Here is a 14,829-nt window from a genome sequence, read left to right as displayed (position 1 = left end):
TTCAGAATTTAGAAAAACAAGAAATGAACTCCTAAGAAGCTTGCATTTTTGATATTTTAAAGCAAAGTAACATTTTGTTTCAAAGTAAACGCCACAGCATAGAATTACTGTAAGTGACAACCAAAAATTTCAGTGACAGTTCTCAGTGAGTTGAATTTGATTACACTTAAGTTACAGACAAAAAACCCTTTATCACAAAAGTGTTGTATTTTTAATGATTTTTAATGCATTTTTTACCTGTCAAGTTGTTAGTATTGAATGATGTCAAGTACAAGGATGTGAATGAATTGTATATTTATGGAAACAAATCTCATGGAGAGCTACATTTGTTATAAGTAAACAGAAATTATTCCATTGAAAATAGAATGGAAAATTCCAGCAGCAAAAGTCTGTGTGGTGATAGCCATCAACAGGTGTTACCTAAAAAATAAATTCATTTCACAGCTAGATGGATATGCTGCCAAAACACTGCAAAGAGAAAAACATGTTTTTGATTTGTTCTATATTTAATTGTACAGTATGTAAGTAATTTTATGTTCTTTGCTTAAGTGAGATCACCATAGACAGTCATGCAAACAATAGTTTATAATGTTGTAAATAGGGACATCCATAACATCTGGGAATACATCAATATTATGAAAATAGCAAGTACTATTTCTAATTGTGAGGTTAATTTTTGGGATCAACCATCTGGCTTTGCACTTGCTCAAGCCAAGAGAATAAGGATCATCAATTGGTCAGGATCCATAAAAATCTTTGTGTCTGCCTTAAATACCCCAGATATTAGAATTGCTGTATTAAAATGCATATTATTTATCGCATTGACAATGACAAACCACTGTACCACAATGATTCACACAATGAATGTATGGCTAAGTGACTCACTGTGCTTACTGTACATCCAAGCACTTATGCTTCGTTTTATATTTATCTGAGTCCAGATTGGTTAACAAGCTTGCATGTTACCTTAAACTGTATTTGTACTGTATATCAATATATATGAATATGTCAGTGCATTTAGTTGTCTGATTACAGACACATGTAAGTTTTAACAAATGTCATGCAATGAGACTGTGATTTTTATAAAGATAAAAGTAGCTGCTAACAATAAGCACCTTTGAAACTGTGCTTTTAGCTGTGCCATCACCTCAAGGTACTGGCTATGATTAGATAATGAATGCATTACATTTGGCCCTCATGATTTGGCCTAATAACCCTTGGTTCTGCAAATGAACATTGCATCATCAGAGTTGAATTTTCAATACACAAGACGCTGTGAGCCCACAGCTATCAAATTCTAAAGCCAAACTCAAATTCCATGGCAGCTGTGTGATGTACTGGAAGTGAAAAAAAGTAATTACCCTGGGGTCTAAGTGTTTAAGTCACAGACATATAGAATAGGAACAAGTAAAGGTTTATTCCATGCTGAAAAGAGAAGAAAGAAAACAACGTTTCGGCTGTGGAGCCTTCTTTGGGTGTCAATAGAACAAAGAACAAAGCTTATAAGAATCATAGACAAGGTCTCGATCAAACCAGAACTTCATGTCAGTATCTCACCTGTGAAATGAAAAGGTTCCACAGCCGAAATGTTGTGTTTTCTCTCTTCTCTTTTCAGCATGGAATAAACCTCTTACTTGTTCCCTTGCAGCCTACACATGCTGATGCAGCTCCCCACCTGAACGACATGTAGAATAGCCTAGTGTCAATACTGAGGTTTCTGTTACTTTACAAAATTGATGTGATTGGCATTGACATGTTAGACATGATACCTGCAGTGCAGTCCTGGTAACATGAAGATGCCTTCTGTAGCCTTCTCTACATTGAGACTTAAAAAAATGGCAAGCTGGTTACAAACAACATTATCTTTTGAAATCTGCCCAAAGAGTGAATCATCTATTTTTTATTCACAAGTGCAGGTACTGTATGACCCACATTTTAGCTACAGAATGCAGAAGAATTATTGAATCAAGTGAATTATTTAAACCTTATTTACTATATAATATACTTACTATGTGACAGGGAGTTCCCAAGAGGCAGTGCACAACTGACAGACAGCCAAGAGAGTGTGGGTGTTAGTCAACACCCAAGTGTGTGAAAGTCTTCTTGGCTCCTGTGATGCAGGCATGCAGGGACATTAGTGAGGGATGTGCCACTCCTCCTATCACTGGTAGCTCACCTGTTTGTGACTGGAGCTTGCAGGGTTGATCACTGTATCTGACATTTGGTCTTTATTAAGTTCACTAATTTAAGAAATCATACCCAAGCATTAATTACAATTGTGATTCCAAACCAAGAGGCAATTCTACATATTCTAAAATAAATGAGTGTGCAGCTCTAAAACCTTTTATCCTTAAATTAGTATTTTTGCATGTAAACCACTTGCTTATGTTTTTAAATCGCTCAAGAGTCTTGAATTTCTTGCTAGATCTGCCGCAGACTGAATGGTATCAGGTTCACCAGCTGTAAAAGTGCCAAAGACAGGACGTCCATGTCTGTCACACTGGAGCAGTGCGCTCTGTTGAGAGACGAGCACGAACTTAACAAGGACTATTTCATTAGAGCCCTGGACTGCATGCGGAGGTAGGCAACGTTTTCTTTCGTCATCTGCATTCGTTCATGCTGGCTTCATGTCAGTCACTATTTTCAGTGTCCGTGCCCTGATAGTGTCTGTTCTACAGCTCATAAAAGATAATTGTTACCCACAGACAGAATCAATAGAGAGAAATATCCCAGTGCATCCCATGCTTTTCAGATGAAACTTGGTGACACTTAACTTTCATGGTTATTTTCACCTGCTACCATTTCCATAATTCTAAAATTATGCACCAAGTCTTTCATTCAGTAGGAGTAGCTGCTGGAACATCATCTTGTGGAAAAGTCATTTGATAAAACTGTCACTCTCTCCTGTTGATGTCTGTGCAGTGTTGTGTGGGAATATATCTCGTGTCAAGTTGTTGATGCCTTTTAAGCACTTAAAATTATTTACATTCCAGACATTTTCTAAGACTGTTAAATGTTACAAATAAGGGTATTTTTTCTTCTGGGTTCTGCATTTGGGTTTTGATAAAAAATGTCTCACTTAGTTCCAGATCATAATTCACACAGTTTAAAGATACAGAAAGATTCGTATTTTATCCTTTAATTTTTTCTGTATTTTATATAAAATAATGCTATTTTTATTATGCAAGTGATATCCTTCTAAAATCTGGAAGATGTTAGAGTCCATTCTTCTATATGGTTTCACATTCAGTGTATGGAGTTGGTCACTTTTGCAATGGAAAAGAAATACAATGATTTTGCATTTCTCTGGAATACCAGAAGATTATAAATTATTATCTCAGTAATATTAAAATGTAAATTATTTGTAATTAATTCAGTATTTTTAATCCTCTAGTATAAGGATTGGACAGTTTAGAGTCATGCCTATGTACTGACAAACTAGATTTTATTTATAAAAAGTGCTAGTTCATTATGTTTGGGATAGTTTTGCTATCATACATATTTGGAATGTGGCATGCAGTTCACTCAGGTGTGGATTTAGGTAAAAAATATTGTGACATTTACAGGTATGTCTCTTGTAACACATGAGTCAAGCTTGGCAATTGCTTCAAAAATGTGCATAAGCATGAACGATTTTTATGACTCAAGGGCAAGTTGGAGCTTTGCAGTGTGTTATTAAGTGCCTTTTATCCAAGATAATGGTTCTCAAACTTTTTTTTTCACTGAGTGTATAATGCAATAAAGATGCTCCTGTTCTGTAATGTTCATCTGCTTTAGCCTCAGGTCAGGTTATTAATGACAACCCTGCCTCGCACATGTCCAGATAACCAGCAAGCACAAGAGCTCTTTTTACACTTGGCCAATATAATTTTGCTTAGAGGATATCAGTCATTGTCCCAAAGTTCTGTACTTCTATCTATTTTTTCACTTATGTTTAATGTAAAATCTTATAGCCACTGTGATTTATTCTGGTTAAAGGTGTCTGGTAAGAAAATAAGAATTTCAATGCCTTTCCATTACTTTCAAGAACAGCTGTGCAGAGAATGTTCTGGTTATTTAAGTAGTTTTTGTCTTTTCCAGAAGCCATATTTACTTACCAGTATGCCTTTGGATTGTTGGAGGAAACTGGAGCACACAGAGGAAAACCACATAAACACAGGGAGAACATACAAACTCTACACAGATAACCCCCAGGTTCAAAATTGAACCCAGAGCCCCAGCACTGCAAGGCCTTAACACCCTAGTATGAGCTATAAGAATGGAAACTGTAGAGGGATATAGAGGCAACAAAGAATTTGCTGTTTCTTTTATTGCTTCACAATGTCATCTAATGTTTGTTTTCAAGACAAAGCCGTATTTAAAAAAAAATGCATTATGATCTAAGCATAGAGGCATGCTTTGTTTTAAGCAGAAAAATCTGGTCTAAGTCGAAACTCCTATCAAATGAGCAGCTCATTGGCATGACTGTAAGTGCTGCTGCTGTTCCAGAGTCCAGAGGTGGTCATGCACGCCAAGGTCATTACATCCCTTGCGCTTCACAGATGAGGTAGTGTTCTTCGGAGCATCCGTAGCCTCTTTCTTTCACCACACGTTAATTGTCCACCACATTGGTACTGCAAATGTTTGTCTCTGCCTCATCTGTCCTTAAAATTTCAAAACTTTCCCTGACCCCTGGTTTCTGAGCACATTCTGAAGCCTGGTGCCCTCATGGCCACCCCAGGAACTGTGTCACTCATCTGTATTGGTGATGTGACTGATGGTGGCAGAAGTAAAATGAGTAGAATCTGTAGTGTTCAGATACATTGTTTCTGCTTATGTAGTAGGGAATGCTTTTAAGTTTATTGGACGGTGCTTCGAACTGCAGTGTGACGTACTAAAGGGAAATTTTGGTAGCAGAGCATATAAGTAACATTAGTATAACTCTGAGCACCTTAAACAATATTAATTTACTGTAGGAATATAAGTAAATTATACATCCAATATATGGCTGGTAGTGGTAGCTAAAAATAAAAAAATACACAACAGTATTCAACCTTCTTCATAAACATTTTCTGCATCAAAAAGTCTTTAACTCGGTCATTAACTGTGGTTATTTTGAAAAAGTTTTGATGTGTTCGTCCTGACTAGATTACATTTTTTAAAGCTATAAGCTATATGTTTTAACAGTTTCTATGAATACTTACTTTCCTTATTATTGTAAAAAATTAGTCGTAGTACTTTTTAAAATCCACTTAATATGGATCACTAACATTAATATGGAATCATGTAGCAAAAGAAATTTTGGTAGCTGAAAGTAAAAATAGTTTTTCAACTGTGGATCTAAATATAATATACTTATATCGCCAATAGTAGTACCATATTCCACTTTCTTCATTAAGATCTGCATCAATTTCTTCGATTTCTTCGATTCTTCAATTTCTTTACGTGTGGTTATTTTGAAAACATTTTGACGGGTCTGTTTCAGCTGTGTTACTGAGCAACACTTTGGTACAGGGGTACAGCTGCACACCTGTCACACAGGAGGTCCCGTGTTCAATTCCTGGTCAGAGTACAAGTTTATTTCTAACAAATTATAACTACTTCTCTAAAAATATAATAGTAAAAAATATGTGCACAATATTGTCGTTTTTATCATTTTTATGTATCACAACACGTTAAATTTTAAAATGATATTAATAAATTCAAAACTTGAATGAGTTAGCAAACATAAATACTGTCAATGGCAGGAGTAACAATAAGCCTTAAAATGAAATATCTAGTAATATATTATTACTATAATCTAGAATAACAAGTGGTATTAAAAAGACCACTGAAACTGGAGTATAGTAATGTCTCTGAAAATTATTAACACATTAATTTATTAATAATAAATAATTTCAAACTGCATGTATTCTGTTCAGGGTGGTTTGTGACTTTTCACAACTGTCGCTTTCTTATTAAATGCCTGTTTTTGGGAGACAATGTTTCAGATGTAAATAAATTTGCATAAATAACAAAACACACAGAACCTTCAAACCACAGGCATTTTAGTGATTGGGATTTGTGAAAATTTTCACAAGTTTTAATTAAACATCTAGTACCTGTTTGCATTTTTAGAAACTTTTTTTTAGTTTTTAATTTAAGCGCAATTATTCACAGGCTTGAATAAAGCAGATCGCTGTTGTGAGCAAGTTCATAATACTAAGAATTATTATTCAAAAGCTATGTATGAAAAACTCCTGACCTTACAGTATAAAGCAGAATAACACAATCTCAAAATCCTTTACAATTCTAAATCTTATGTAGGTATTGGGTTCAGCTTCTCTTTACTCAGATAAGAATAAACTACATCTCCAATTCTTTTGTGCTCAATAGCTTTTTTACCACAGCAAGCATTGCATAAAGAAATGCAGCAGTCGAAACATTCTGAAATCTCTCAAATATGTAATAAAATGTAACATAATATGGTACGTCACTCCTCTACCTTAAAAAAGCCAGTGCTATAGTGCACTTAAGTCATGAAGTCTGTTTTTTTTTAAATAAAAGACCTTCTGAAAATAAGGTTTTGAGTCTAGGAACAGGTTATTCCATGCTGAAAAGAAAAGAGACACAATGTTTCAGCTGTTGAGCCTTCTTCAGCGTGTTTCTTCAAGTTTTGAGTCTATAGATTTGAAAGAGCTCAGGTTAGGTGACTCTGATATTAGCTAAAATATCTGCCTTGCAACATTTCTCATACTGCTCCAAAGTCAGGTGCAGAGTAAACTCCTCTAAGCTGAATGTGTCTATAATACAAAGGACCACTTAAATCTTAAACAACCCCAAGTGCACGCACGGATCAAGGAAAAAAATACCTTGCTCTACAAAATAAATCAAAAGATCCCGGACCAAGCCCCAAATATGTTACATCCCCACTATAGTTGCGGCAAGTTGAAAGTGTGGGAGCAACATAATACAGTAAATATATACGGTAAATAACATGCAGACACAAACTGAATAACAGTACAAATTGTATTTGCAACAACAACAGGAACAAAGGTTAAAAAATGTACTTGCAAGATACCTGCAAGATAAAGATCATAGTAATACACTATTATATTAAAACTAATGCTTTATTGGCACTACACAGTGGGACACACACACACTAATGTCTTTTCCCAAAAACCTCACGGGGTCAACATGAGGTAGCTAATTCACAGCTGGATACAATTTCATCTGGCCTCATGAAGCCATACATCCAGAATTTTGTCAACATGTTTACTAAAGTTATCTGGCTGATTAATCTCACTGTGTTAAACAGTGCTGCGGTCTTCATTGCATCTGAATTACAGAAGTGAGACTGAATCATAGTCTCAGTACAATTTAAAAAATCTCATATGCAGGTGTGGAATACAGTAGGGTTAATAACTTCTTTTTTAAAAGATCTCAGTTTTGTTTTAAAATTTGCATATGTTGAAACCATTAATACAATGTCTAATATAATTGTGATTCTCTCCAATAGAATAATATGCCAGCTATATTCACATTTCTGTTAATTGTACATATTACAATAGATCTAATATTAATATTCATATTCATAATAAAGTAATATCATTAATGAACCTCCAGACCATTTACAGGATGCGTGGAAAAAGCAGGGGAATTTAAAAATACCCTTAAAGAGAAATCGCAATTGAGTTTTTTTATGTGTATACAGCATTTAGAACAACAAAGTAGTAGTGCAGTGTATAGCACCTACAGTATTTCAGCTAAACTTTCCTGAAGAAACACAGGAGGGATTGTTTTGTGCCAGACAGTGCATAATCTCCTTACAGCAGGGGGAAGGAAACCTGGGTGTGGGCTTTTACTTCCACTCACTGTCAATAAACATTCCCAATAGTCTGTACTGTACATACAGTGTGATAACTTTTGGTTTTAAAGCCACTACAGTACAGTATGTGTGAAATATGTTTTTATAAGCAAGATGTAAAGTAAAATTATTTCCTCATTACTTGCTGAAATCTTCATGAAGACAAAATATAAAATAAATAAAAGTCTAAACACTTATTAAACGCTTATAACTTCATTTCTGTTATTGGAAAGATTGTCCCAAGGGACTCAGCATTGACTGGGATTCGAAACCAGGTGTTGTCTGGCGACAGCCCAAATGCTTCCACACTCCACGTTAAGCATTTGCTGCGCCACATGGCAGTTTTACAAAGTAATGCAGTCCCACAGCAGAATGTTTTTTAAAAAGGACAGTGCGGTGTGGTGTGGTGGGGTGTGAACAGCGCAATAAGCAGCATTATCCGGCATGTGTTCTGAGTGGCTAGATCTGTACAGCCAGTGCCACCAAGGAGTTCACCAGGGAAAGTCAGATCAACATTCAAATTTAAATCCAACTGAACATGCATTTCACATACTGTACTAAAAAATAGTCAGAAATCTCAAAGAATACAAAGGAATTCAAACTGGCTGCAGAGAACACTTGGTAAAGCATATCAAATGATTAAAGTGTTTTAGTGGGTTATGGACTTATGAAATTGCAGACATCGTTATCCTCACACCAGTAACACAGTGCCTGAAATTAACGTGGGTTACTGGAGGTCAAAGTTGCCGCACATGGTCACGTGATCACCCTAAAAAGAAGGTGCTATATCTCGGGAACGAAAGCAACTGGGAAGCTACTTTCAATGGTACAAACCGTTAGTGCACAAACTGAGTGAAGTCAGACCTAGAAAAAAAAGGCACTAAATCTCGGAAACGAAAGCAGCACAAATGCTGCTTTCAACAGCTCAAATCAGCACAAAAGCAGCACTAGTGAGTGAGGTGGGTTTCATCGTTTGTGCTGTTTGTAAGGGGGCCAACTTTACAGAGCTGCTAAAGCAACCCAGGAATAACACTTTATTTATCTCAGAAGTTCTTCTGACATGGCCCCATATCCTAATTTGTAACATATGCCTGTTTGAATACAATAAATTACAAGTTAGTGCTGAGCACTTGTAGGTTATGCAACTATTGTAAAAATGTGTATGTAGTCACGCATAAAATGTTGTTTTTATTTAACGTTTTGATGCTCAACAAAGAAACAGAATCCTAGGTTTTAGCATAATATGAAAGTGTCAGTTTTGTTACCAGGTATTAACTGTGTTTAGTAATGTACTGATTTAGTGTCTCCCCAATTAGAAGAACTATGAACATTATGTATTTATTACTGAACTAGTTTATATAAACACGTCTACACACACTTGAAATTTGTATTTTTGTATTTGTAAGACAGTTACAATTTAGATACAGACATACTGTATATTGTGTACTGGTAGCTTTTCTCTATGTCTGTAAACTACTGTATAAACATATTGTGTAGACTGCCCAACTAGAATTTTTGCCTTCCAGGTGTTTCTGAAAGCTAAAGCATTGTCTGAAAGCAAAGCATCGGTGCGTTTGTCTGTGCTCTGCCTCGCTTGGAGATGGAGATACCCTAAAGTGACTGCAGGGTAGAGGCTGGGAAAGTTATGAAGCAATTTTTTGAATACTCCAGGCTTCGTGTAGCTGACTATAAAAGGCAGTTTGTCACTGTATGAAAGATGTTTATGTTTATGCATTGAATAGCTTGGCTGGGCTTAAGTACTTGTTTCATAGTTATGCTCATGTCCTTTTGCCACAATGTATTCAACACTGGCCAAGGGTTTGTATTGATAAAATATGTTCAATGGATTACACCGTGATTTCTAATATATTGGAAGGTGCCGAGGTCTATGTGTAATGGCAGCTCAATGCGTTTTCCTTTTACGGAGAACACTGGTCATCAGGGTGTGGTATGTATGTTGTTTGATGGGTCAGTGTGGCCATCCTTAAATGGCAGGCTAAATAGCACTGACCTTTCTGCAGGGCTACCTTCTGAGAATAACACTTGTATTTACAAGTGAATTATAGTTTAACAATCATCTCCAGGCAGGATTGTTTGCTGAAATCTACAATAGAACAATACCAGAACATTAACTCAGGATGAGGGTGGTGGTACAGTCCTTGAAAATGATTAGATTAGGTTATGTTTCTGGTCCAAATGATCCAAACTCATTTCCAGATTTCACTGAGCTGCACTGACACAATTGTAACAACTGTAAATCATTAAGCTCAGCACTTATACTAATACGACATCCAATTTTCAAGTAAAAAACAAATAATAAATAATAGTGATCCAAACATCAAAAAGCAACAAAAGAGTGCATATAGAAATAACATTGAAACACACTTTTTGACCAGGTCCATGATAACCCCACGCAAAAACAACAATGCAGATTGACAAACATTCCTGCAGGGTTATCGCAATGACTGTGTGGCAGCACCCTTTTCTGAAGGATACATTCAAAATATGAAGCTAAACCATGGCCAATGTAGCAAAACTCATCACAGCGTGGAACACCTTTTCACTGCATTTAATCAAGGAGCAAGTTATAAACTAGCCTCAGTGATTACAAAAACACATTGCTATAAAAAGGGAAGAATGCTCAGCCATAAAGGGATTGCGTTGCAGAGTGACAAACATGCACGATGGTTGTTTTTTCCTTTCCTTTGATGATGCAGTGAAGTTACAGAGGCAGGGTGCAGAGTATGACTACACCCTGTACCCTGGCAGATGGCCACATCTTTGAGTCTAGAACACACAGTCCCAGGGCTCACCCACATTTCACCCTGAGAAGGTGAAAGAGAAGATTGCAAAATATACATGCTGAAATGCTGAACTTTTAAATATCACAAAATAAAAAATGGCCAGTCTGGGGGCATGGCAGGAGTTAGTGTTGTTTCCTCCTGGCTCCTGGGTTCTATCCTGGGATGAATTTGAGGTGACATGTTCTTTTTGTTTAAATGTGGGTTTAGAAAGCAGTTTAGAAATTTTAGCATACATTTCATTCTTTCTGTTTTATATATTACTTATATGCAACAGGAGACATACCTATCGTCTACTTTTTTAATATCAAAGTCATCTTTCTTAATTCTTTTTGTAGTGTTTTGTTTGATACATGTTTTCCATTGGTCTGACTTTGGTCAGAATCTTAGTTGAATCTACATTTCATTGTTTACTTGTTTTAACTGTGCCAGGATCATCAAGATGCCACGAAAGTTAATTTTTCTTTTAATTGAATACTAGTTAAAAAACATTTTGAAGAATCCTGGTGTGACTAATTCATTTTTGAGAGATCGTTGGTGGCAGACATCCCAGTGATTCAGTGTGGGAACACATCCAAACTTTAGATTTCCTCAACAGAAAGAATAAGCATTTGGAAACAGAAATCTTGACTGAAATAAGAGACATTTAGTTGTCTGTAAAATCGGTCAATGTTTTGATCAGTCTTTCTGGACTTTAGCTAAGAGTCTTTTTTGATGAAATTTCAAGTTATGAATCACAGTGTTTGTTTGTTCTTTTTAAAAGTAAGCTGCCATTTAAGCCTGTTTGTTAATGAATATATTAATTCAAACTCAATCATTTACCTCCAGAGAGGTAGAAAGAAGGAGGAGGTGACTCTCCATATAAGGCAAAAAGTACAGTACCTCAAAAGCTTGGAATTTTATACTGCATTAAATGTTATAATCTGTACTCTGTTGTGAGTAATATGTGCACCATTGTAAAGTGCCCTACAATTGCTTGTTATGGAAGGTGCATTATGTGTTTTTTTTTGTAATCTGCATATGTAATGTATTTATTTCTCTATCTGCTCCAGTGAGACTTTCTATAATGAGGAGACTCATGCTCGTAAAACACTGATATCTGGTAACTTAAACTGCAACTTTCAAGGAAATGATATTTATAAACACACCAAACTGGTAGTGCTGTCCTTCATCTGCACAAAACGTGAGTTTCCAAGAAGAGATAGTTTGGTATTCAGACTTGAATGAATTTGTAGAATAGTGTTGATAATTTACTGTAAATGAGGTGGCCCAACTGCACTGGCATGTTTTTTTAAATATGCATTTTAATACAATATATAAATGTTCATGTATATAAGTATATAAAAATGATATAAATTACTAAACCTATTCATATGTTCATTGTATCATCTTATTTCATTTGTATGCTGCCTAATAGTTATATATATTAAGCACTATAGTAAAGAAATAAAGTTGTAATGCAGCTGTTTTTTTGCTAGTGTTTGAAAATTACCAGCAGCAAATAAGTTGCTAATCTACCTTTATGTCAGAGTTTAATTTCTATTTTGTATGTACTTCATCCTCACTGTGGCATTGTAGGCACTGACAACTGATTTGCACATCTTGAGATGTGTCTTTTTCACTTTTGATTCATTACCTGTCAAGCCTTTCGATTCTCCTTAATGTTTGTTTTCCTTTAAGATGAAGCAGCACTCTACTGTTTTATCAGCACTCAATTATTATTTTAATTTATGAAGACTGTGTTTGGGAATGTTATGTTTGATGTTATTCTACTTATGTATGTCAGAAAAGGAAAATACATGCATCATATTTAACATAAATATGACAGTAATTTATCAATTTCTGACATTCAATGAAATATCAATATTGTTGGAGTAGTTTTATTTTATTCATTTAATACATGTCTGTAATGACTCTGAGCAAGATATAAAAGGCTTATTAGAGAATTAATTCACAACTTCACTGCTTAACCTTAACCAGTTTTGATTAGGAGAATAAATTCCACGCAGTACTACTGCTCTGAAGTTGAATAATTACGCACAGTTAGGAAGAACTACTCATCCATGTTCTCAGAGAGCCTCACGTCTGTAGGAATTATTGAGAATTCATAGTGTGGTTTAAAGACTTCCTGATCTTTTATTCATTTGAGGTTTCAACTGAGGCAGTCAAAAGAAAATACCTCAAGAAACCTGCGTATCTCCAGGACTTAGAGTGAGTAATAGCTTGTATAGTAAATACACTATTAGTGTCTAATGCAGTGTTTAGTATCCGATTTTAGGACAAAGCAGGACCTCCAAAATAAACTCTTGTTTCATAATGGTGCAGATTAAATGATCGCTGAAATATGTTTCGGTAAGCTGTGTTTCTTATAAAGCTGTCTAGATAAGGACAAGCAACTAAATCGTTTTTTATATTTTTTTATTTTATATCTGAAATATAACCACATATACCCCTCTCAACCATTACAGAGCACTTTGGAATAATGTTTTCAGTTACAGTACGTACACAGTCTAGGAGTCGTCTAAGAGAATCTTGATTATTAATGTCAGAACATAACATTTAATGGAGAAATGCATTTACCTGGTGTGCTGTTTTTCAAAGCTTTTATCCCTATTAATATAAATTAAAATCCTACATTTTATCACTTATAAAGTTTCTGGTATTCCTATATACTGTATCAATCAAGATAGTATTAAAGTGGGAATTATCTGTGAAGATTTGCGTAAAAGAAATTTTTGAACTACCTGTTGTTTTTGGATGACAAAATGACAGAGATTAAGAGCCTACATCCTCTCAGAATAAGAAAGTAAGAATAATACATTTTTATTCTTTATATTTTATCATCTCTTCTCACATGGTGGGAGGAAGTTTTGAGGTACAACTTGGTTCTTCATAGATATGGAGGATATGTTATGGTGCTAAAGAAAAATCATATTTGCAAATAATCAATTATCCCTTTACACAGTGTTTTGTGATGTGGTGATCAGGGTTTATAGCATTAAGTACCATTCTTTTGTGACTTGTAAATTCCTTCTAGAACTGTGTCCAAAGTCAGACATACCGTATGACTTCATAAGTCTGTGTTTTGCTCAGAAAAGTTCAATTCAAGGCTGTGGAATCCATCTAAAGGTTGTGAAGGTGTATTCTGTGCACAAAAGTACCTAGGGATGTTAATTTGGCTTACAAATAAAACTGACAAAATAAGTGTGAATTGAATCTTGATGAAAACACTTGGGAATACTTTGCTAAGAACACAGAGATTGTGACAATAATTAAACTGTCACATCCCATTGTCCATCTGCAGCTTATATGCCTGCTCCTTGTTTTATTGAACAAGTACTTTGCTTGAGCCAGTAGGCTCATCCTGTGCTAAAACACGCTGCTCTAGCCATGTGTCCATCTATCTGCCTGCCTGCCACGCCACTCTGTTGCTTCTGTCACAGTGTGAATGACCCTGGACCCGTGTTACTAACCCACCGGTCTTCTGTCTGTTCTTGACTCGTTTAACAGTCGGCACACCCAGGGAGATGTGAGTCAGTGGGATGATCCTGAGGCAGGCTCTGTAGCTGATAACAAGCCGACCTCACGCAACTTCTACCCTGTCGCCCTACTGCTTGTCAGCTCCCACTTGCTGGTCGTGTGGCTTATTCTAAGTCTGGCTTTACTCCTTGCCAAGTATCAGTGAATGCTGTCTTGGGTGTTTACAATTCCCCGTGTGTAATTTAAGAAGCTTTATTCATATAGTCTTTTACATTTAAAGCTGTAACTCAGAAAATGGGGAAAATCATTTAATTTTGTAAGTGTTTGTGCTTATTTTGTATTGGCTCTCTTTAGTATCAGAATTTGAGAAGGAGAAGCATGGAAAATGATATTATACATTATCTTCCTAAATGGCTGGCACATATAAATTGTAAATATGTGTTAGTGTGCAAGGAGTTTCAGGATCATGTGCCATTGTTCATCATCCTGCATGCTTTGAAAAACTACAGAGCTGTTTTTTGGTGTGAAAATGATGGGTAGGGACGGGAGAGAAACACAATACATTTTGAATATTTCAGTATTGTGTGTCTTAAAAGGTGTGAGCCTGGTCAGTACCTGGATGGGCAACCTCCTGGGAAAAACTAAGGTTGCTGCTGGAAGAGGTGTTAGTGGGGCCAGCAGGGGGCGCTCACCCTGTGGTCCATGTGGGTCCTAATGCCCCAG

The 14,829-nt window shown here is 35.8% G+C and overlaps 1 protein-coding gene across 1 annotated transcript in view; it reads left to right on the top strand.

Annotated features, from left to right (window-relative positions):
* inpp4b (inositol polyphosphate-4-phosphatase type II B) overlaps nucleotides 1–14,311 on the top strand; it is a 407,152-nt gene extending 392,841 nt beyond the window's left edge. Inside the window, exons 25-26 of the mRNA XM_088920878.1 lie at nucleotides 2,426–2,580; nucleotides 14,137–14,311. Of these exons, the coding sequence (XP_088777004.1) occupies nucleotides 2,426–2,580; nucleotides 14,137–14,311 (330 nt within the window). The remainder of the gene's footprint in view (nucleotides 1–2,425; nucleotides 2,581–14,136) is intronic.
* Nucleotides 14,312–14,829: the final 518 nt, after the last annotated feature.

The sequence above is a fragment of the Atractosteus spatula genome, chromosome 1 (assembly GCF_055471065.1).
Source record: "Atractosteus spatula isolate fAtrSpa1 chromosome 1, fAtrSpa1.hap1, whole genome shotgun sequence".
Lineage (NCBI taxonomy): Eukaryota > Metazoa > Chordata > Actinopteri > Semionotiformes > Lepisosteidae > Atractosteus > Atractosteus spatula.
Note: the sequence above shows the minus strand (reverse complement) of the source record. Positions and strands in the feature narration are given on the sequence as shown.